General features: G+C 45.9%; 2 protein-coding genes across 3 annotated transcripts in view; both read right to left on the minus strand.

The window, feature by feature from the left end:
- The window catches only part of CRISPLD2 (cysteine rich secretory protein LCCL domain containing 2), an 82,611-nt gene extending 73,455 nt beyond the window's left edge, over positions 1-9,156 (minus strand). The window contains exons 1-2 of the mRNA XM_029608087.1: positions 8,958-9,156; positions 343-644 (exon numbers count right to left, since the gene is read on the minus strand). Coding sequence (XP_029463947.1) covers positions 343-582 — 240 coding nt within the window. The 5' untranslated portion in view covers positions 583-644; positions 8,958-9,156. The remainder of the gene's footprint in view (positions 1-342; positions 645-8,957) is intronic.
- Positions 9,157-20,256: 11,100 nt separating this feature from the next.
- The window catches only part of USP10 (ubiquitin specific peptidase 10), a 201,214-nt gene continuing 197,945 nt past the window's right edge, over positions 20,257-23,525 (minus strand). The window contains exon 14 of one of the 2 annotated variants that reach the window (XM_029608088.1): positions 20,257-21,256. In XM_029608088.1, the coding sequence (XP_029463948.1) occupies positions 21,069-21,256 (188 nt within the window). In that variant the 3' untranslated portion in view covers positions 20,257-21,068. The remainder of the gene's footprint in view (positions 21,257-23,525) is intronic. The other variant, XM_029608089.1, reaches the window with a different exon arrangement.

The raw sequence follows: 23,525 nt of genomic DNA on the forward strand, positions 1-23,525 counted from the left end.
TGCACAGGATGACCACCACCCTGGTATCCCACGGCAGTAATCTGGGCAGCAGCAAGCGAGCAAAGAGAGAGAGGCCGTGAAGGGGAAGAGGTGGCGTTGCCTACCACAGGGTATTTTCAAATGCTGAAGACGGGTAATAAGGTCAAAGGGCTCACACTCAAGCACGCCAGTGCCACCTTATCCTGAAATGACTCCAGGAAATATGTTGCTGCAAGCATTTTCCAAATGCTTGGGAGACACTGAGGAAAGAGCTTGCTACAGATTTTTTTCCTAAAATGGAGAAACTTGAGAAGCAGCGCTATTCTTGCATTCAGCATTTAACTGCAAAGCACACAGACTCACCATGTACTCCATGTTAGAGGCCGCAGGGTAGACCTCACTCCTCAGCTTGTTGTGCAGCTGCAAAATCTCCTCCTTGTCTGATCTGGAAATGGCTCGCTTGGCTCTGGAATGGGGTCCCTCCTCCGGGTACTTGCCCAGCAGCTTCTCGTAGAACGTGACATTGGACATGAAAAAGCACCGGGACTCCTGCACGAGAAACAGCAGGCCCAGTGGAGCGATCCAAGACAGCACAGGGCTCATGGCTGACGCGTTGGCTGTGCTCACAGGACCTCTGCAGAAGACCTTCTGTGCTCTCCACCAATCTATATATCGGAGTGAGAGAGAAAACACAAAATGACAACTGTAATACAAATACAGATGCGTGTCCCTGAGGATTTCCAGGGAAGAAATTCTAATTTCCCCAGAGCTTCTTGGAATTACAAGCTGCCTGAATTCTCAGTAATCCTGCACTGTAAAGCGTTTCCCCTGAAACTATTTCTGTTTTTTCATGTGCCCTAATTTTATCATTCTTGTGAATATGTACCTCCATATTCCCAGTAATATATAAGCTATGTATATTCAGCACAAAGAAATCAACACAAAAACAGCATTTTAGAACTGACAGCAGATGTCGAGGGGGTCAAGGTCAAGCAGCTGTTGTCCAGTTGTGTCTGGTACCGTGCCATAATCGCTCTGGGTGTTGACCCAGAGGACAGCAAGCATATCTGCTTCACTGGTGGGCCGAAGCTCTGCCCAAAAGACAGCTTCCTTCTTGATTCCCAGAAACCATGCAATTACTTAGTCTTGAATGCGTGCCTGTTCTGCATACACTCCGAAAATCTCTCCAAGCTCTGCAGCCCTAGCCATGGGGATTTCACTTTTCAGCGAAGAAGCCAAGCAGAGGTGGAAGTGGAGGGATGAAAGGGGCCTGTTTGTTCTTGCCCCCTGTGTTAGGAAGGATCTACAAGTACCGGTTACAATGGTGGTACACAAAGGTGATACCCATTCAAGCACTTCAGCAAGCAGCCTGATTCATCCTTTGTCTTCTGTGATCAATATTATCTCTGCTTCAATGGCAGGGGGAATGAAGAAAAGAGGATTTATATTCAGACAACAACCAACAAGGACTAAATTGCACAGGCTGGGTAAACAAGCGTGGGAGTAGCTTGCTTTTTACAGCGGTTACTACCCCAAACCAATTAGCTAGATACTTCACTTAGATGCAGCTCCAGCACTGCTATCTACAATGGTGGGGGTGGAAGGGAAATAGAACCAAAAAAAGTTATTTAAAGGGACAAGAGTAACAGAAAAGTATGAAAAAAAAATAAGTGTAAAAGCTTGCTGGGCAGACTGGATGGACCATTTGGTCTTCTTCTGCCGTCATTTCTATGTTTCTATATACTGTGAAATGTACTGAGCCACCTTGAGGTCTTGGAAGCTGTATGAGCCAAACAGATTTACTGAATACATTTGATCAGTGAGTAACTTTAGCAGAGGCCCGAGTCTCCGGGAAGGACTGCCTTCTAATTCTGACTTCTATTGGAAGTTGCTTTTTTTAAATAACACACATTGCAAAGGAGCCGCACTGAAGTTCTCCCCCCCAGTAAAGATGTACTAAAAGGAAATAGCTCAATTCAGAAGAGTATCTCAAGGTTTGATGCTGTTCTTCGTCTTTTCATGAAATTGCTTGCAATAGTCGCCGCACTCCACGTCTGTCCCAAAGGTGCTCTGGGCACTGTCTCTCTTTTGCTCATAGGCTATTCCAGACATCAACTACCTCCTTCACAGTAAACCTTAAATATTTAGGGTATGGTATATGTAATCCCTGACAGTTCCAAAAAACTTCTGTCTGTTTATACAAAATGTGGCTGCAATATCAAATCAAAGGCAGGGCCAAACCGCGAATGACGCACTGAGGTGTTCTTACCAATGCTTTTACACTGCTTAGCTGGGAGAAAATGCTGGCCAGCTCCTGGAGCTATTACTCATGTCAGGATGGAATATGAAGAGAGCGTTAAAGTCTGAGTCTCGCCATCCCTCCCTCCCTCCCTCAGATTCTGGAAACTTTATTGGCATGACAGCTTAAGCTCCCCATGCCTCTCTCTTGTGTCACCTAGGGCATGGCATTCAACCTTCTCTATATATATATATATATATCTGTGTGTGTGTGTGTGCATATACGTATAATTCTGAATGTGTATGTGCATGATTATGAGTGTGCGTGTGTGCACATGCGCATGATTGTGAGTACATGTCTGCACGTCCCTTTCATTCACTATCTATGCATCTCCTGGACTTCCACCTCTAATGGCCGCTGCAGTGCTTTTTGGCTCATAAAGTCATTTATAATGATCTATGGTGGCCACCTCACCCAAGTCCAGTCCTGGTTTTACTCCCAGTGTATGCATGGAGATGCAGTTCTACCCACTGTAGGGAAATCAGAATTACAACCGTGCATATAGTGGGGCAAATATAGGTTCAGATCAGTTGAACCTGGATGAGATGCAATGTCACCTGGATTGCAGTGGATTTGGGAATCAAAGTAGGTTGTTAACCAGTTCCATTTTCTCAGTACCTACTGATCCAGCTAAGCTATGACTCTGCTGCATGCATGGGGGGGGATTCAGAACTACCAAATCCATGCAAGTAATGGGATAAAACCAGGCATCAACATGAACTGAAACTTGCCGAATTAATAGGAGTTTTTTTGTCAGAGGAAACTATTAGGAAAGGGACTTCAGTGTGGAAGTCCTGTGCACCATACCCCGAGTACCTACTAGGAATGTGCATTCATTTAAAACAAAAACTGCAAAACATGACGAATAAGGCTAATTCGTTTCAGTCAGAGGGCCCTGAAATGAATCAAACCCCGAATGAAACAAACCTTATTCATTCATTTTGCTTAGTTTTAAAATAATGATTCTGGCCTAGGGCAATTACCGTACATCAAAATAGCGCCATCTGCTCAGGTGAATGCGCCAGAGTTAATTAACTCTGGCACGACCCCAGAGGACCCCGTCATTTTAGGCTTTGGCCTAATCTGAGATGGCGGATCCCCACTGGAACAGGTAAATCCTACGCCCTGGCATTTTTCCAGAAGGGTGGGAAGGAGGGCTCCTTTTCATCTTTTGGCCTTTTTTTTTTTTTTAATTGCTTGGATTCATTTTTTTTCACCCAAATGAAAGGAATCAAGCAATCCATGAACTGAAATTTATGGGGGAAAAATAACCTCCCAAAAACGAACCGAAAAATGAAAACCATTTTCCCCCTGCATATCCCTAGTACCCACCTCTTTTATTTCCTTCCACGTCCCACTATTCCTTTATAGCCGTCACCCCGCAACTTGGCAGCCGCTTCAGTGCACTTTCATTTTAAGGGAGAACATGAGTAGTTCATGCTCTTAAGCAGTTTTTTTTTTTTAATGACCACGTTGAGATAGAGGGAAGGAGGCAGCTGGCATTTCTTTACTGAGAGGATGGTTGATGGTGCCTGGAGCACCTTACTGGCAGAAAGATTAGCGACCAAAACTGTCACACAATTTAAAAACGTTTGGGACAGGCCCAGAGCGTAGTGGTAAAGAGCTGGTAGATGGTAAGGCCTTGTGTGGCCCTAACTACTGCTTTTCATTCTAAAGCTTATGGTTAACAAGATTGTAAGCCCTGTAGGGATAGGGAAATACCAATAGTACCTGAATGTAATCTGCTTTGATGTACACTTTGAAGTGCCGAAAAGTGAAATATAAAAAATCTAAACAAATAAATGGGACAGACTTTAAGATCTAAGCATGTACACCCCGGAGGAATGGCGGGATAGGGGAGAGATGACAAAAACATCAAATACCTCCCAAGGGACAGCAGGTGTGCTTCTTTTAAAGGAAAGGAAGCTCTGTAATGAGAGGTCATGTGATGGGGTATAAACTAAGGAGTAATCTAAGGAGATGTTTCTTTACAACGAGGGTAGTAAATGCACAGAACAGCCTCCCCGTGGAGGTGATGGAGACAAGGACAGTATCTGAATTCAAGAAAGCATAGGATAAATACTCCGAGGGAGTAATAGGGATTGTAAAGCTGGGATGGGCAGACTAGATAGGCCATATTATTTTGATGTTTCTGTTATTGTATTAGTCTTGGGGGGGGGGGGGGGGGGTTCATGAATTTTATAGGTTTTTGTTTTTAATTTTTATTACTTTATGTCCTTGCTGATTATATTCTAGATTGCATTTTTATCTCGATTGATCAATCCATTTTGTAAAGGTGGAATATAAATCCTGGAAACCGAATTTAATTTTACAGAACAGCTGGCACTAGGCTTGCCCTGCTATTCCGAGATAATGATGTCCAGGCACTGAGGGCTGGAAAGTTTGTGCAAGCTGTCCTGATGCTTAATACAAAAAAAAAACAATAAACTGTGATTGCAATGGAATTTTGACAAATGTCACATTTGCTTAGAAAGGAAGTATAACATGGTTTTTACTGGGGTGGATATGCAAGGCTGATTAAATGAAAGCACATGGCAGTCCTTTGGCTACTGGAGCATAAATGTCCACCCCATTGCACATGGAAGTAACGCTCAGAAAGTTTGCGTGCAGGATGTTTCACGCCTAAGGGCAGCAGATCCTTAAGCCCAGAGTCGCTTGCAGACTGGCGTGCTGTGAAAGGAGACTGTGCCCTCAGCTCTGATGGGTCTGAGAACTGCAGGTGTCTGCTTGCCTGCTTCTAAACGGCTCTCTGTAAAGAGCACTGCAGTCCCGTTGAGATGAAAGTCATTATGCAAATATAATTATGATTCCATTATGATTTTAAGTTTTATAACTTTATTTGCCATGTTTCAATTGTGCATTTGTATTATTGAATTAATGGTTGCATTGTAACTCATCCTGATATTTATGATGAAGGGCGGTATATCAAAGTGATAAATCTAATCTAATTCCTACTTCTGTTACTATTAGGGTAAGTTGGGCCAATGATGCTCAAACTGGCCCTTGGACCCTCTCCTTCCCCCAGTCAATTTGTTATTCTGGATATCTTTAATGAATATGCATGAGATATATTTGCATTACCGACAATGAATAAAAATATATCTTATGTTTATTCATTAGAGGTAACCCGAAACCTCAAGGGGCTGACGAGTAAGGGATGACAGTGTATGTGAACTTGAAAAGGTCTCTCAAGGGGCTCCACAGAACTGTTTCTCAAGCCAGTCCTGCAGTACCCTCCCCTCCCCCCTAAGCCAGTCTGGTTTTTTTTTTACAGTATCCACAGTGAACATGCATGAAATAGATTTGCATACAATGGAGGTAGTGCATTCAAATCTACATCATGCATACTCATTATGGATATCCTGAAAATCAGTCTGGCTAGAAAGATACTCCAAGATCAACTCCAGCCCGGTGACGGTGCGACCTCTAGTGGCTAATGTGTCCCAGGTTACTAGCCCAGCAGCAAGGCAGCCCATGCTGCACACACTCTAGAGACACCGGTCTCTACACTCAGTCCTCCAGGGCCACAACCCAGTCGGGTTTTCAGGATTTTCAGAATGAACAGGCATGAGATTTATCTGCATCTACTGCCTCCATTATATGCAAATAGATCTCATGCATATTCATTGTGGAAATTTAAAAAAACCTGACTTGGTTATGGCCCTCAAAGATCGAGTTTGGGAACTGCTGCTCCAGATGTACGTGCAGAATGGCAGTAGCATTCTCTACTTTTTCTCCAATCTATAAGAAAAGTTATGTTTACTTAGTGCAGGGGTAGCCAACTCCGGTTCTCAAGAGCCACAGACAGGTCTGGTTTGCCAGATAGCCACAATGAGTATGCATGAGATAGATTTGCATACAGTGGAGGCAATGCACGCAAATCTACCTCATGCATTTTCACTGTGGGTATCCTACAAACCAGACCTGTGGCTCTTGAGGACCGGAGCTGGCCACTCCTGACTTACAGTAAGCACATAGCTCCATGTCCAGCAGGACAAGCTGAGCCAGTCCTGGTTTTATTCCATTGCAGTCATAGAGATGCAGTTCTGATTCCCCTATTGAGTTCTCTAAGTAAAACCAGGACTGACTCAGCTTGTCCTCATGGACATGGAGGATGTAGTCACCCTATGTTTACTCCCTAATTGCCTAACAATATCGCACCAAGTTTACTGTGGTAAAAAAAAAACAGATACTTGTTTTGCATCCTTCACCTACTTTCTTGTGCTTTAGTTACAGAGAGTCACCATTTAGCAGTTTTGGACCACAGATGTACGCCCTACCCTTGCCAGGGTTAGAAGAGCCACCCTGCTCCTCAGCAGCTTCACAGCACTAGCTGTCAGCAGATTTTCTGTGGTAAATGGAAAAGAGGGGATGGGATTGGATGGGAGAACTAACCTGCTGGATTTATGGTTCACTCCCAGAGACAATCAGACCCTCACAAGCATTATTTCACAGGCTTTGGAATAAAGTCAACTGCAGCTTCAAAGCCAAAGCAAAGCCCTTGACAGTTGTTGGTTAGCCTAAAGACAGACTGCATGTCCAGTAATAAACAGAGCCTCAGGAGACTGCAGGCTCCTCCAGCCCATAGTCTTATCAGCTGCACTAGATTGTGAAAGAGATCCTTCCTTATCACATGCTTATAAATATGTAAACAAGGCAATTCTCTCACTTCATCTGGACTCACTAAAAATGTAACAGCTTCATCCTGGCAACTCACACATTCCCCTGTCATTCCTATTCTTTCTCCAGCTCCAAAGGTTGATAGGATTACACTGTATATATATCTCACCATACACAAACAGAGTGCTGAACCATACTTCTGTGTCAGCAAAATCAGATCCCTGGAGCATTAGAAATGTAATGGGAATGGTGACATGAACCATCCCAAGACAGCCAACAGTACTTATGGAAGAATTATTGAGCATTTTGTATTTGAGTAGTACCTCCAAGCAAGTGCTTTCTTATTCTCTTGGTTATTTGAGACTGAAGACTTTTCCCCCAAGGAAGTGTTCAAAAAGTAGCATTGCTAGCATCCTTATAATCAACAAGGCTCTTCGCCTACTGGTTGCAAAGAAGGATTACTGTATTATGCAGTTAGAGTTATGCAAGCACGGACACAGAGATGCCATAATTTGACCAGGGTCACTATCAGCATGGGTTCAAACTCAGCCACAAGAGACTCCAGTGCACTGGTCCACATGTTCCTGGGCAGTACAGAGACCACTGTTGCATGCAGTGATAAAAATAATGAGTGCAAGCTTTTAGCAGGAATATTTGCACTTTCCCAAGCACCAGCCAAATTTGCACTTCCAATTTTGCCATAAAATAACATTCTCTACTGGGTAGGAACTGGCATCCTTCCAGCAAAATGCTCTCCAAGGCTTCTGATTTCAATCAGACTATCCGTTCTGCAGAAACTAAATATTCCTTCCTAAAAAATGTGGATTCAGAGAGAGAGCCTAGAGGCTCCCTGGCATTGACATATTAGGAACGCCAAAGGTTTGTTTCTAACAACGGGCAAAAACACAAGAGCCCTGATCCAGCTGCCTTAAGAAAACTGGTCTTTCCCTTCTTCCTTATCTCACAGATGGATAGACCTACCCTTGAGAGAGATCAAACGCAACTAGCAAAGCACAAAAGTCTGGCAGAGTCACAGATCCTTCAGATTTCAGGTCTGCATTGTCTGGTCCAGAATGGAACTGATAAAAAAAAAAAAGAAAGGAAGGAAGATTCCTCGATACATGGACAAGTGAGTGAAAGTCTGAACGAGTCCTAAACCCCCCCCCCCCCCCCGTGCGTTATGCACCCGCAGAGCCAGCTGGACCCCAGGAAATAAGAGTTTTCATCTAATTGGAAGCAGAATGTAGTGCTTTATGGTTATAATCAGTACCACGGCGGCGGTGCTGTGCCAGCTCACATCTGGAACAGATCAGGAAAGTCTGCAGAACCAGTACCTTCTGACCCGAGACGCAGGCGCTCAGCATCTCCGCCTTTAACCAGCAAGGATCCGGGACGAACCAAAGGTGACCTTCATGGTTTGCTCAATTTAAAGGGGCTTTAAGAACAAAATGAAATGGAAATAAACAGGGACCTAGTAGTAATCCCTTTCAAGCTCTATACACACTTATAGAAAAGAGTCCTAAGCACTTAGGCTGGGGGTGGGAAGAGGATCCACCAGACAATGAAATGATTTGAAAAATCCAAGGCAAGCCGTGGAGGAGGGGGGATTTGAACAGCTTTATTCGGGGAAAAGGGGATGCTCTCGTCCCATCCCGACCGAGGGACCAGAAGGAGGAGATTCTAGCACCTGATCCTTGGGAAGCCCTACGAGCAGCTCTCACGCCCATCCCCACCGTGAATTCAGCCTTTCTTACCTTCCCCCTGTGTTCGCCAGCAATGAGTTTCATGGACCCCCCCCCCCCAGGCACATTCCGGAGCGAAAATGCTACTTTCTGCCCCTACCAAGCAAGTTCTTCCGAGCTTCGACGTGTGCTTTCCTCCCTTAAAACGAGTACCTCCCAAATGTATGACATCTACGCCTTATTTTTGTTTTATTTATATACCTGTGCTGGGAAATGTGATTATTATTATAGCATTTTAATCCTTTTTCATGATCAGCAGAAACCGGTAGGAAAAAAAAAAAATAAGATTCCCTTACCTCTCAAAATATGCCAAGCACTTTCACTTCCTCAGCGTCCTGCAGAGAAAGGCGCGCGCTGCTGAGCAGGGGTCGGGGGGGGGCAGTGCTTGCCTGCTGCGCTCTGCTCCTGCAGGTTGGCTCGGGGTGGGGGGCTCCCGGCCGTATTTATACTCTCCGAAGGTTTGATCATATCCTGGAAGTCACTGCTCTTGGCGCAATGTCTCTCCTCTGACGCCACCAGGGGAAGGGAAGAAAGAAAAAAAAAAAGGAGGGTCCTAGCAAAGATATCATCAGCTTCCCCCCCCCCTCTCCCCCCCGAATAGTGGGAACCGTTTTACTACAGGAAGGGAAAAAGTTGCACTGGAGGTTAATTAAAAGCAGGCGAGGGTTGCGAGCCACCCCCCTTCTCGCTGCAGCTCGGGGTGCGCTCCTTCCAGTTTCTAACATTCACGCGCACAAAAATCCAGGACGCAGGCTGAGCTCCCGGGGACCTGCCAGTGCCCCAGCGGCTCTGAACGGGGAGTGCCAGGAGGGTCCGACGTGGGCACCGAGCTGCCAAACGGGCCAGAGAAAGAACATGAATAACAGCCTCAAGTTCAGGGAGAAGGGGGGAGGATGCATGTTAGAAACCTAACGCGCTGCCTGCCTGTTGCACTCAAGTGGCTGCAAACGATCAGCATCGCACTACATGGGTGAAGAACAATGGAGTTTAGTTTGTGCTGGAGAGAGGTGAGGGAGGAATGGACTCATTTTCACATCTGTAGCTTTTGGAGGACGTTGCATCAAATTAACGGAGATTCTTTATTTTGGAAACTAGAGGGCCAGCTTTGTACTGGGGAGAAAGAGGGTGGGGAGGGCGCCCCTGCTCCACAGAAGAATCGGGGGCGGGGGGGGGGGGGGGGGGGTAGAGATCGGTGGCGGCTGCAACTCAACCCGTAAGGTAGAGGGCGCTCTACAGTTAATTGGACCAGCACCAAAACACCAGGCTTACCCTAGTTCTTATACAGTCCTTAACCCGTCACTTTCCTATTTGGTAATTTTGTTGTAATCTTTATCACTCTCTTGGGTGGCCAACTCCTTACTGAGAACCACACACAAGGCAGGTTTTAAGGATACCTGCACTGAATATAAATGAAATCATGTGGGCGGACATTGCCTTCAGTACATGTAAACCTAGCTCATGGATATCCTGCAAACCTGGCCACGCCTGCTCTAGGTATTACTTTGCTTCTGTGCCTGCTAAGGCACAAAATAGCCCTGGCCTGTAGCTTCTGTGCCTGCCTTAGCAGGCACAGAAGCTACAGGCCAGGGCTATTTTAAATCTGGCTGTAGTTATTAAGTATGAGTTTTGATCCTTACATCTCTATCATACAATTTGAAAATTAGACTAGAACAGCACGGCTGGGTTTAATTTCCAGGAATTAGCTGTTTTATGACATCATCACATGAATATGCAAGAACCACCAATGTTACTGCAGCTGTGAAGGTTCACTCTCTCTCTGCACCCGCTCTGCACACATAGGGCTGGACTATTTATTTAGATTTATATGCTTGTTGCACTTTGTTTTAGCACTGCAAAGTGGATTACATGCAGGTACTGTAGGTATTTCCCTATCCACAGAGGGCTTACAATCTAACGGGCCAATACAGTAAAATTGCAGGAGAGTGGGCGAGCGCCTGCTCGCCCAGTGCGCACACAGGCCACTCTCCTGTGCGTGCAATTCAGTATTTTAATTTATTTTAATTAGGGCCGCTGCTAAAAAGAGGCGCTAGGGACACTAGCACCTCCCTAGCACCTCTTTTTTTGACGGAAGCAGCAGGTTTGCCGGCATCGGTTCTCAAGCCCGCTGACAGGCACAGGTTCGGCAACCGGACACCAGCAAAATTGAGCATCCGGTTCTCGAGCCTCCACCCACAGGCCCACTTTTACATTTTTTTTTTTTACTTTTTTAAACTTTTGGGACCTCCGACTTAATATCACTATGGTATTAAGTCAGAGGGTGCCAGCAGAAATTAGCGCCTACCTTTGGGTAGGCGCTAATTTCTGAAAGCAAAATGTGCGGCTTGGCTGCACATTTTGCTTTCTGAATCGCCCGGGAATACCTAATAGCGCCCGCAACATGCACTTGCATGTTGCGGGCGCTATTAGGTTCGGTGGGTTGGACGCACTATTACCCCTTACTGAATAAGGGGTAAAGCTAGTACGTCCAGATGCCAGAGCGTACTGTAGTGTATCGGCCCGTAAGTTTGTATCTGAGGCGGGGGGGGGGGAGTGACTTGCCCACGGTCACAAGGAGCAACAGCAGGACTCAAAGTCTGGTCTCCTGGTTCAGAGCCCATATAGTGGTTAGCATGCTATTCATGCACCCTCACTCCTTGTTTAGTTTATTAACTCTGATTATATCACTTACCATACACTATGTCAAAGCAATTTACTTATAGATTAAAAATATCAATATCACATCATTAAAACATGCATGGCATCAAGGAGCAAAGTTACACTTCAACCCATCAATATTTCAGTCCCTGTTCAGACTTAAGCAGCCTTAGGGGACTGGAACAAGGGGCATCCCACACTACAGGGGCAGGTGCTGGACCAGCGCTAGACCACTGTCAAGCTCAGCTTTTCAATGCTATTTATCATTTGTTCCGAAGGCAGAAGTTAGATATACTGCTACCTTAAGTCACCCTTCTATTTCATCTAGATTGAGCTCACACCTTTTCATTCCTACTTCCATTTAACCTCGCTCCAGCCTATGACATTAAAACAGGCCACTTTATTAAAAGTTATGAGCAGACATCATGAACAGGGTTTGCTGCAAGGTTATGTGATCATTACGCAGGTTCCTCACATAATTAAAATATTACAGAACCCCATATATTGTACTTATAAATTTCAGTGTGTGTGAAACATGATTTCAATGGGAGGTGGGGGTTGTTAGGGCACAGTTGCTCAGCCAGCTTAGAAATATTTTATAAAACAGCAATGGCCAAGATCCATCGAGATATACTTGGCTGGTTTCTTTTTTTTTGGGGGGGGGGGGGGGCGCACGCAGGGGGGAGAAAGCTAATGTTTGAGCTAGCACAGGCTACCTCCCCTTGGAACCAGAAAAAAAGAGCACAAAAATAAAGCTTCAGTAGTGGTAAAGGAACTGCATTTCTGGCCAGCACTAGAACAGAGGGCATGAACTTCATGGAAGAGGCTCAGAACATTAGGTCGTCACATGGGAAAGAAGCAAGATTGAGCTCAGGCTCCAGGCCGAAGGCACTGCCTCATGGACCGGCTGCTTATAGACTGCTCCATCACTGCAGCACTGGTAGCAGGGCACTGGTTCACATCAAATCTTTCCACAGCAACAATATGGGCATGAGCTGCTGCTAAATCTCAGCTAGTAGTCAATTTTACTCACTCCTGAACCATTTTGGCTATTTATGCATCGTTCAGGCAACATTTTGCACAGACCTCATAAAAGGGAATACACTCTAGAAGGCAAGTAATTACTCCTTGTACCCTTATGCTGATCTCTCTTTGTCTACCTTATATGGCTTCACTGCACTTTGTGATTTGATGTAAAGTTGTGGTTTTGTGCCTCTTGCACCCTTGGTCATGTGGTAAATCTCCCTTGCCTCACCCAGAAGTGGTTTCTTGCTTGTAGAAGTTGCTTGCGACAAACATTCTGTAATGGGTTGGTTAGAGAGAAGTTACCCTTGTTAGCAATAGAAATAAAAATTAAATAGGACTAAAGCAATCCACTTATTATTAGAGCAAGTCAGAGAAGTATGGTACACAAAACAGCTCAGATAAAAGCCCCTCCTGTGCCCCAGCCAACAGGGAGAGTATTTATAGGCCGATCACTGGCCTAACAAAACAGAAATGGCCTAATTCTCTTGAGAATATAAATACACAATTGGTCTCTAATGCAATTGTTTTGCATGACATTGGTAAAATCAATTTATGGAGTCAAGACACCCAAGGGTGGGAGACAGGTGGCATAAGCAAGCCTTCACATCAGTCCCAGCAAAAGTGATGACATTGTCTTAAGCCACCATTGGTTGTGCAGTATTTCACTTACAAAGCCAACAGGCTAGTGGAGAAAAGCCTCAACAGTTCCAGCTTCTAAGGGTAGGTAGGAACCCGGCTCACCAAATGGTAAACAATTTTATCACAAGTATGGCAGCCCTGCCATTATCATAGCACTCTGTCCCCAAGTACCATTTTAAAATCCTTTAGCTGGAAGCAAAACAGAATAGTTCGCAGGGATGATGTCTTCTAACTTGATTGCCCAAAGATTCAGGAAATGCCCAGTAAGAGATATCTATTCAAACTCTGCACCTCTGACCACATTTTATATTTATTTATTAACACTAATCATGAACTCAGGCCAGACTGTTACCTGTTTATTAATGACTGCCAGTCTCCAACACACTTCACATGCACCACAGTGTTGTTTAAAGAGCCACATCTATAATGCATTTACACTAATGGAATTTTGAAAAACTTCAAAAACCAAATAAAGCTAAGCTTCTAGAGAAATTCAGCCAGGAAGTATTCTTTTCTCTTACTACTCAGAATATTCATCTCTATCCTCTGGAGATTTGCTCTTGTGCATAAAACTGTTGCACCAGCCCAAATTTATCAAAACAAAAGGTCAGAAAGGCACACTTAATTGCTGGCCAACCATAAATATTACCTTACCTGTTCACAAAATGATAAATGGAGAAGTTACTTACCTGATAATTTTGTTTTCCTTAGTGTAGACAAATGAACTCAGGAACAATGGGTTTATGCTCCCCTGTCAGCAGATGGAGAAGATGTTGTCATCCTAGATACACCCCTGAGGTGACCTCAGCCCTTCAGTATTCTCTTCAAAAGACACCGTGGGCATACTATCGAAAAAACGATTAAAAACAGATAACCATAACTGTACTCAGCACTGTACTCCAGTAAGATTTTAGATGCCCTGATCTAGGGACTGGATGATGGCTTACTCGTAATCTCTTGGAATCGATATCCACTCCATGGGAAAATCCTTGGCACCATTCTTCAGCAGCCATGGGCAGGATACTGAATCCACCTGTCTATACTAAGGAAAACAAAATTATCAGGTAAGTAATTTCTCCATTTCTTAGCGTGTAGACAGATGGACTCAGGACCAGTGGGATGTACAAAAGCTACTCCAAATCGGGCCAGGAGGCTGCCCGTGGTCTGGTTAACACAGCCCTTGCAAAGGCTGCTTCCTCCCGGGCCTGAACGTCCAGGTGAACCTGGAGGTGGTGTGCAAGGAGGAGCACGTCGCCACTCAGCAGATGTTGATGCGAGACCGCATTCTAGCTGCCACCCTCGAGACTGCCTTATCCCTAGTGGAATGAGCTTTAACCTGAAGGGGAATGGCTTTCCTGTGACCACCTCCTTAATCCAGCGAGCTATGGTAGCCCACAAAGCTGGTTCACTCTGCTTCCTGCCATAGTGAAGGACAAACAGGCGTCTTTCGGACCAGCTCTGAAACTTCCAGATACCGCACCAAAAACCTACTGTCATTCAAATGACGGAGGTGGTATTCTTCCACGTCCTTGTGCTTATCTGGGATGGTAACGAAATGAACTGATTCAAATGAAACACTGATGGATGGAACAGTACGAAGCTGTAATGCTCCCGGAATCATCAGGAGGAACGACTCCCAACACGACAATGCCTGTAGTTCAAAGATGCGACGTGCCGAGCATATAGCCAGCACGAACACAGTTTTCAGGGTTAATAAACGCAAGGAAAGACTGTGCCACGGCCAAAAGGAAGGCCCTGCCAAAAGCTCCAATACCAGATTAAGATTCCACAAGGGAACCAGCCATCATAGGTGTGGCCGGAGGTTCTTTCACTCTTTCAGAAAATGGGCCATGTTCAGATGAGCTGAAAGGCAGGATTCATTCACTTCGCCCCTGAAATAGGAGAGCGTCGCTACCTGGACCTTCAAGGAGTTGAGTCAAACCTTTATTCAAGCTGTCCTGCAAAAATTCCAGAATTAGTGGGATTTTGACCATCTGAGGGGAAACACCGCATTCCTCGCGCCAAGCATCACTCTCCAGACCCGCATATACGCTAGGGACATAGAGAATTTCCGTGTGCAGAGTAAGGTGGCAATTACTGCCACCGAATATTCTTGCTTCATCAAGCAAGCCTTCTCAAGGGCCAGACCATAAGACAGAATAGAGTCTGATCCTCATGAAGGACCAATTCCAGCTGTAGCAGGTCCTTGAGTAGTGAGATGCAGAGAGGTCTCCTCCAGGAGTCTCCGCATATCTGCTTACCATGCACACCTGGGCCAATCTGGAGCTACTAGTAGGCCTGTGGTGCTCAATTCTGTGAATGACCCTGCCTAGCAGGAGCCACAGAGGGAAGACGTGTAGCAGCTCCTCTTCCAGCCAGATCTGAACGAGAGCATTGATCCCAGGGTCAACTGATCTCTTCTGCAATTGAAGAATCAGGGAACCTTCGCATTGTCAGATACAGCCAGGTCGATGGACGGGCAACCCCAGCAATCTACTCCCAGCTGAAAGGCTTTGGCAGATAATGCCCACTCTCCTAGCTACAGACTTTCCCTGCTTAGAAAGTCTGCTCTGATGTTGTCTTTTCCTGAAATGTGGGAGGCTAAGATAATCTGTAGATGTATTTCTACCCAGTCCATAAGGAGATCTATCTCCTGTGACACTTGCTGACTTTTGGTTCCACGCTGGTGACTGATATAGGCTACCGCTGTTGCGTTGTCTGACATTACGCAGACTGCTTGACCCTGGAATATGTGGCTGAATTGTAGACATGCCAATCTGACTGCCTGGGTTTCCAGGTGGTTTATGTTTTAGAGCAGGGGTCCCCAACCACCGGACCAGGACCGGGCCGCAGACCAGCACCAGGGCCGGTGGAAGCACAGGGCGCAGAGTATTAGGGGGCACCGCGAGCAGTGGTATCCCGAGGGAAGCCAATGCCCCCGGGCGCAGGGAGGCTCATGCGGCCACCAGTGGACCTCATCCCACTGGCAGCTGAACAGCGACACGCATATAGCAGGCAGATCGGCAGGGCCGTGGTGGAGCTCACGTCACCACAGCCCGAAGAAAAAGATTGCGTTTAAACACGTTGATGCTCCTCCTCCTCCTTCGTGCCTGTGCGGCCCCAGAAGTAAACGTTGCCGGAACTGCGCGGGGAGGAAGGAGGAGGAGCATCAGCACGTGCAGAAGAGGAGCAGCGCTTACGGGCCGCCGTGAATCCAAGTCGCAGTGGCCCGAGAAGACCCTGTAGGGGCCGCTGCAGAGCCCATCCTGCGGCGACCCGCGAAAAGGAGGCCCAGCAGTGAGAGGCTGAGGGTCTGTAGAGTGTGTGTGCGTGCGTGTATGAGATGAGTTGAGAGACTGTATGTGGGAGTGAGGACCTGAATGTTTGCAGAGACAGCATGTGAGGGCCTCTGTGTGAGAGAGACAGCATGTGACAGTGTACATGAATGATTGTATGAGAGATGTATGCCTGTGTGTATGAATGATTGTATGAGAGAGAGCATGTGACAGTGAGAGCCTGTACTTGAGCAAGTCAGCATGTGGGAGTGAGAGCCTGTGTGAGAGTCAGCACAGCATGTGCCAGTGAGAGACTGTGTATAAATGATTCTATGAGAGAGATCATGTGACAGTGAGAGCCTGTGTGTGTGAGAGAGAGAGAAAGCATGTGAGAATGAGAACCTGACTGTGTGTTTGAGGGAAGAAGATGGTGAGAAAAGAAATAGAAAAAAAGACAATATAAAAGGAATTGGCAAAAAAATAAGAAAGGAAAGGTGGAAAAAAAAAAGCCTGTGACCACCAATTATAAACTAAGATCAGACAGCAAAGGTAAAAAAATAAATAAATTACTTTTTAGTGATTGGCACATGTAATCTTTGGGAATGTGCAAGAATAGCATTTTCTCTAAGCAGATCTCACAATGTACGAGATCAGCATGGAGAAAGTGGAGGCCCACAGGGCCTGCACATAGACAGAATGGGCTTCAGTGTCAGTAGCAGCAATCGGCACCTCCCCAATAGCCATGTGGCAGCAGTGACAGTGGCAGCAGAGGAATGAGAGAGGCTCTGAGGTTGCTGGCAAAAGAAAGAGAGGGGGTCTCTGCCTTTAGTGTGTGCATGTGTATGAATGGGAGTCTGCCTGGGGGTGTATGTGTGTGAATGCATGGGTGCCTACCTGAGGGTGTGTCTGTGTATGAGAATGAATGGGTGTCTTCCTGGGGTTTGTATGTGTGAGAACAGGTGCCTACCTGTGTATGGTGTATGTGTGTCTATGTGTGTGAGAATAAATTGGTGCCTTCCTGGGGGTCTGTGTGTGTGAGAATGAATGTGTGCATGCCTGGGGGATGGGGAGGAAATGGTGTGAAAATGAATGGGAGCTTGCTTGGGGTTCAGTGTGAGAATGACTGGGAGCTTGGTTTGGTGCTCACAGCCAGGGGAGGTCATGAGAGGGAAGGCGTCAGGTGGAGGAGAGAGGTGTGAAGTTTGGAAAACAAGGGAAACAAGCCCAGTGCTCCCACTCATTCTGAACCTATGGTGAGTTGAGTCACATTCACATTATAAATGTCATAATTAAATGATAAGTATGCACTAAAATCCAACCCCCTCCATAACCCCACCCCATATGACCAAAGCCCCGCCCCTGCCGGGCCATAGAAAAATGGTCTTGCTTGAAGCCGTTCCCTGGTGCAAAAAAAGGTTGGGGACCACTGTTCTGGAGGACCCCTTCCTTGGTCCAACGCCCCTGGGCCATCAGTTCCTGACAGTGAGCTCCCCAGCCCCAGAGGCTCGCGTCTGTCGTGAGGATCAGCCAGTTTGGAAGGGATAGGGGTACAACCGCTTCCCAGATGAGCATCCTGCAGCCACCACGGGAGACGAGAACATACGTGGAGACGAATCGAATAGTCTTGAGTCAGCAGGTTGCAACATGACAGCAGGGAGTGTTGAAGTGGTTGTATGTGTGTCCTCGCCCATGGCGAGGCAGCACTATCAAACCAAGGACTTGAAGATAGCTTCACACCGTCGGGCATATCGTGTTCATCAACAGATGCACTTGGGACATCAACTTCCTTATCCACGTGGTCAGAAGGAAGACTTTGCCCTGCTTGGTGTCGAACTGGATTCCTAGATATTCCAAGGACTGGGAGATTTTGAGACTGCTTTTGTCCAGGTTTACGACCCAAATGAGTTCCTGAAGCCAGGAAGTCACCCTGTTGGTCACCCAGAGACTCTCTTCCACAGACTTTGCCTGGATCAACCAGTCATCCAAGTATGGGTGCACAAAGATTCCCTCTTTGCTCAACTCTGCTGCTATGACCACCATAATCTTGGAAAATGTTCTGGTGGCAGTGACCAGGACAAAGGGAAGTGCCCGGAACTGATAATGGTGACCCAGTTCTGCAAAGCGTAGGAAACAATGCCGGACTGTAATATGTAGGTAGGCCTCTGAAAGGTCCAGGGAGATTAAGAGCTCTCCAGATTGTACGGCCATTATCTCAGAGCGTAGGATTTCCATGCGGAAAAGAATCACTCAGATGTCAGTTGACACTCGAGGTCCAGGATGGGATGAAAAGGGTATGATAAAATAGATGGAATAACACCCACAGGTACTGGGATTATAGCCCTCATCCTGAGGAGCCTTAACAGGGTAGTCTCCACTGCTTGCTTCTTGTGCTGGGAGTGGCAAGGCGATATCATGAATATGTCCCAAGGAGTGCTGCGAAATTCCAGCGCATATCCTTCGCATATGAAATCCAGTACCCATTTGTCCAAAGTGATCTCGACCCACCGTTGGTAGAAGAGGGACAGTCAACCTCCTATCTCCTCGTTCCGAGGGTGGGTCAGCAAAACATCATTGAGGGGGTTCAGGACAAACCTGAACTGGAGCCTGACCCTCTCTTGGGCTGCCAAGTCCAAAAGGACCAAGACCTCCCAAGGGACTGAGACCTCTGAAATGTCGAGTTTCTGTAGGGGCGAAAGTGTTGGGAGCCTCTGTAACTGCTTTCTCTTATCTTCTGGAAGCAGGGGTACTGGAGATTCACCCCATTTACTGGCCAGCTTTTCCAATTCGCTTCTGAAGAGGAGTGATCCTTTAAAGGCCATCTTTGTGAGATTTGCCTTGGAGGTTGCATCTGCTGCCCAATTCCTCAGCCATAGCTGTCTTCTAGCTGCCACACCTCTGACCGAGGTACAGACTAGGTCCGAGCTCACATCAGCTAAAAAGGCAGCAGTGGGTTCCATAACCTCTCTGGAATTCACCCCCGAGTCAGCCACCTCCCAAGAGAGAAGCAGGCATGAACCAGCTTACCAGAGCACAAGACGCAGCAATCTGTAAGGTCACTGCTATTGCGTCAAAGGCCTGTTTAAGCATGGACTCCATCCGCCTATCGTGCGCATCCTTTAAGGCTGCCCCTCCCTCCACTGGGATAGTTCGCTTAGAGACAGCACAGACATGCACATCCACTTTAGGGAAACACATTCTCTCGCTGCTGGATCCAGTGGGAATAGAGCTTCTAATGCTCGTCCACCTTTAAAACTTGCTTCTGGGGCATCCCATTCCAGGTCAATCAACTCCTGGATGGCTTCCAGTCCTGGAAAGTAGCAAGAGGCTTTCTGTAGGAAAATCTGAATGGGATTCTTCTTTGGTTCCATCATAAGAGCCTGCCCCAGGAACTCTCAGCATCTCCAAGGTCTGGGAAATCAGGGCCTGCAATTTGTCTCTATGGAAAAACTAACATGGTCCAATACTGTTCTACCTATACCACAATAGGATCTAGGACTACTGTTGCTTGGCTTTCTGAACCCACTGCCTTTCAGCTGCTTCAAGCAGCAAAGTCCATGCTGGGAACCGGCTATCAGACAAACCAAGGCACACCTCTGAGGGATCTCTGAAATCACTTCAGGAGGGACCTTTAGGTATCACCACAGGAAAGTGGAGCTCAATCTTTGTATCTAGGGTGAAGTCAGCTTTGAAACCTGACTCCATCTCCTGGCAGGGGAGCATAAACCCATTGGTCCTGAATCCATCTGGCTACACACTAGGAAAGGCCATCTTCTTTCATTTGCTTTCACCGCAAACTGAAAGGCAGGCTTTACATGGGAAGATCACTGCTGCTCAGACAGTTAAGCAGACACACAAGCCCTTTTTAATCAATTTTGACTTTTATTGGTAGGCAGCAACTTTATCCGCTTTAGGATCACTAAACTGTGTACAATCAGGAACTCAACATTATAGGAGAGCAGACCGGAAAATTAAAAATAAACAGACTCAAAAGAACTACAAGTCATGGTTTTGCCCATATTCTTTTTTAATCTTGTGTACACAGAAGCATAATTGCAGTTTGGAATTTTTAACAACAATAAAGTTACAATCACCCCTCTATAGAGATTAACATCTTAACTCCAAATGTTTGATCTGCAATGTGTACTTAAACAGCTTCCCCATTGCACAATTGTTAATTTTTTAAATTCTTCCTATCCCAGCAACATTACAATATATTTTTTTTGTACATCAGACATTTTTGCTTCCTGAAGCACTCAAGGAGATTCTCCCTGAATCACTGGCTCATGTTTGATCACTGATCCAAAGCATATAGGGAAATGCTAGCTACTAAAATTTCTCTATATATTTTGTACTTTTCATTTATTTGCATGTTTTGTGAACATAAAACCTATTTTTCACAGAAATCTACAAGTTCAGTTGCTGGTGTGGGTTGTTTTTCTCTTAAATCAGAACTTGGGAAATGGATGTTTTAAAAAAAAAACCTTTTATCACCTTAGGACTCAGCAATATCCTTGGAGATAACATTTATCTTTTTTTTTTTAATTTTTGAGACTCAGGTTCTGTGTTTTTCCCCCCTTTCTCCAACCAAATGACTTCATTCCCCAAAACAAAGTCAAAACACAAACTATGTTGTGAACTAGCCAGCGCGCAGTTTTCCTTTTCAATCTATCCCAAAGTTGCAAGGGAAAGAAAAAGTAGGATTCACTTGAAAGGAGCGTGGAGAAGAGGAAAGAAAGGTAGAAAGAGTTGGCGTTCTACAAAGCAGGTACTGTACTCTCTGCACACGCAATTTAAAAGGGGAGGAAGGCAGATTCACAGCAAGTCAACTCGACGATAGTAGAGGAGGTAGGCTGTGCGCTCCGCCGAAGGCTTCACCACCTGATACTGGTTTATCACTTTCACTGCCTGGTCATCAATGCGTAACCAGCCATTAAGACCAATCTGGAAGACATCTGTAGTGTAATGGCCGCCAGTTGCACTGTTTCCATGATGGTAGACAACTAGGTGGAGAGAAGATAAGAACTTTGTTAGGTGAACAGTGGTACTTCAACTGAATAAAAAGAGAGAAGGTGGACTCTTCACACAAATGACCTCAACTGTCTGAATACAGTGCTTCAGATTTGCTTCAAAAAACTAAATTTCCAGACTTCCACTGTGCCTACTCCACAACCTCCACATGCTATTGGATTGGAGATTAAAGCTAAACTCCCCTTTTTTCTCAAATGCACTGCCATCCACCATATTTTTTTTTTTATAATATTCATACAATGTTTCTTGATCAAACTTTACCAACTTCCATGAAATACAAAGCCCTTTCAATTCTGCAAAATTCAAAAGCCAAATAAATGTTTATGCTTCTGGAGATATTTGGGATCTGCCACGTACTTGTGACATGAACTGGCCACTGTCGGAGACCAGACCTTAGTCTGACCCAACAGGGCACTTCTTATGCTTTTATTCCTAGCTGTCTTGGTTATAATCTTCCGGTTCAGGAGAAGGAATTATATCTGGAGGTGGTCAAGCCTGTATGGACAGCATTCATCATATGCAGATAAAGACCAAAATGATTCACCCAATTTGGGTATATGCACATATAAAATCCCTTATGCAATCCAACACCAACTTCCTACTCCTCCTCCACATTTTTTACCCGTCCTCTCAACTCTTACTACCATCCCAAGCATGCCCAAAACTTTGCCTAAGAGATGGCTGCCACCTCTTCTGCTATTAAGACTATTTCAGACCCTGCCATCCTTAAACTTTGTTTCTCACAAAACCAGTGCCCCAGCTAATACCCCGATGCAATCTTATCATTGCTGTTTAAGATTTTAACTGCTGTTCTGTGCCAGCAGGTATCATTAGTTCAATGGGAAAAGGTGTGGTTAAGGGTAAGAAAGGGAGATAGCCACAGTTAAAACAGTGAAAGCAGTCAAGCTTGTACAGCTGACAGTTGGGTGATAACCTCAGCTAAAGCAGTGCTGGCAGGAGCAAGCTGGCAGACTGGGTATGTCAAATGGTCCTTATCTGCAGACCTACACTATGTCACTACACAAGATCTCAGAGGACAAGCAGGATGGCAGTCTTCACACATGGGTAACATCATCTGATAGAACCCATCACAGAATGAGATCAAAGTTCTAAAGCTTTCAGCATGCTCTACTGAGCATGTGCAGTTGTAGTCACCTCCCTGCCCTCTAGGCAGAGCCCCACATGTGGTCGCGGTATTCAGCTTTGCTCTCACAGCTACTGCTGTGATTTTTTTTTCCAGAGCTGCAGTTTTTTTCCTAACAAATGGGCCGATACAGTACAGTGCGAGCGCACTGTTAACCCTCTATTGGACGCGCGTTTTTGACGCGCTAGCGCTACCCCTTATTCGGTAAGGGGCCGAAAACACGCGTCCAACCCCCCCAAACCTAATAGCGCCCGCAACGTGCAAATCGCCCTATTAGGTATTCCCGCGCGATTCAGAAAACAAAATGCGCAGCCAAGCCGCTTCGGGCACGGAAAAGTGCACAGAAAAGCAGTTTTTACTGTAAAAACTGCTTTTCTGTGCACCCTCCGACATAATATCGTGGCGATATTAAGTCGGAGGTCCCGAAAGTTTCCAAAAGTAAAAAAAAAAAATTTGAAGTTGGCCCATGGCTGTCGGGTCGAAAACCGGACGCTCAATTTTGCCGGCGTCCGGTTTCCGAGCCCGTGGCTGTCAGCGGGCTTGAGAACAGACACCGGCAAAATTGAGCGTCGGCTGTCAAACCCGCTGACACCCGTCTCTCCGGTCCAAAAGAAGGCGCTAGGGACGTGCTAGTGTCCCTAGCGTCTCCTTTTGCCTGTTTTTACCGCCGGGCCTAATTTGAATAGTGAATCACGTGCACAGGAGAGTGGCCTGTGTGCCCGCTCTCCCGCGGACTTTACTGTATCGGCCCGAAAGCCTTTTTCATACCCTTTTCCTTGCGGTATATATTGTTTCTCTTTTTCTCTTATTTAAGCTCTCTATCGACCGCATGGAAGGCTTTATGCTGTGCAGCCTAAAGAGTCTACTTTCTATTCTTAATAAATAATGCTGCATCTGCAACTTATTTTCTGTGTCTTCTTAATCTGTTTGTGCCTTTGTCAAGTGCTGGTGGGACTGGCAGTATGCAGTCTATGTAGGGACTATGTAGGTATCTGGGCCTGGGGACTCGTCTGACTTCTTGTCTAGGCAGGAGTTCCAGGTGACGTCTGAGCGCTAGGCATTGACGGAGGTCCAGGCAGTAGAGGAATCAAGGACCA

The sequence above is a fragment of the Rhinatrema bivittatum genome, chromosome 7 (genome assembly GCF_901001135.1).
Source record: "Rhinatrema bivittatum chromosome 7, aRhiBiv1.1, whole genome shotgun sequence".
Taxonomy (NCBI): Eukaryota; Metazoa; Chordata; class Amphibia; order Gymnophiona; family Rhinatrematidae; genus Rhinatrema; species Rhinatrema bivittatum.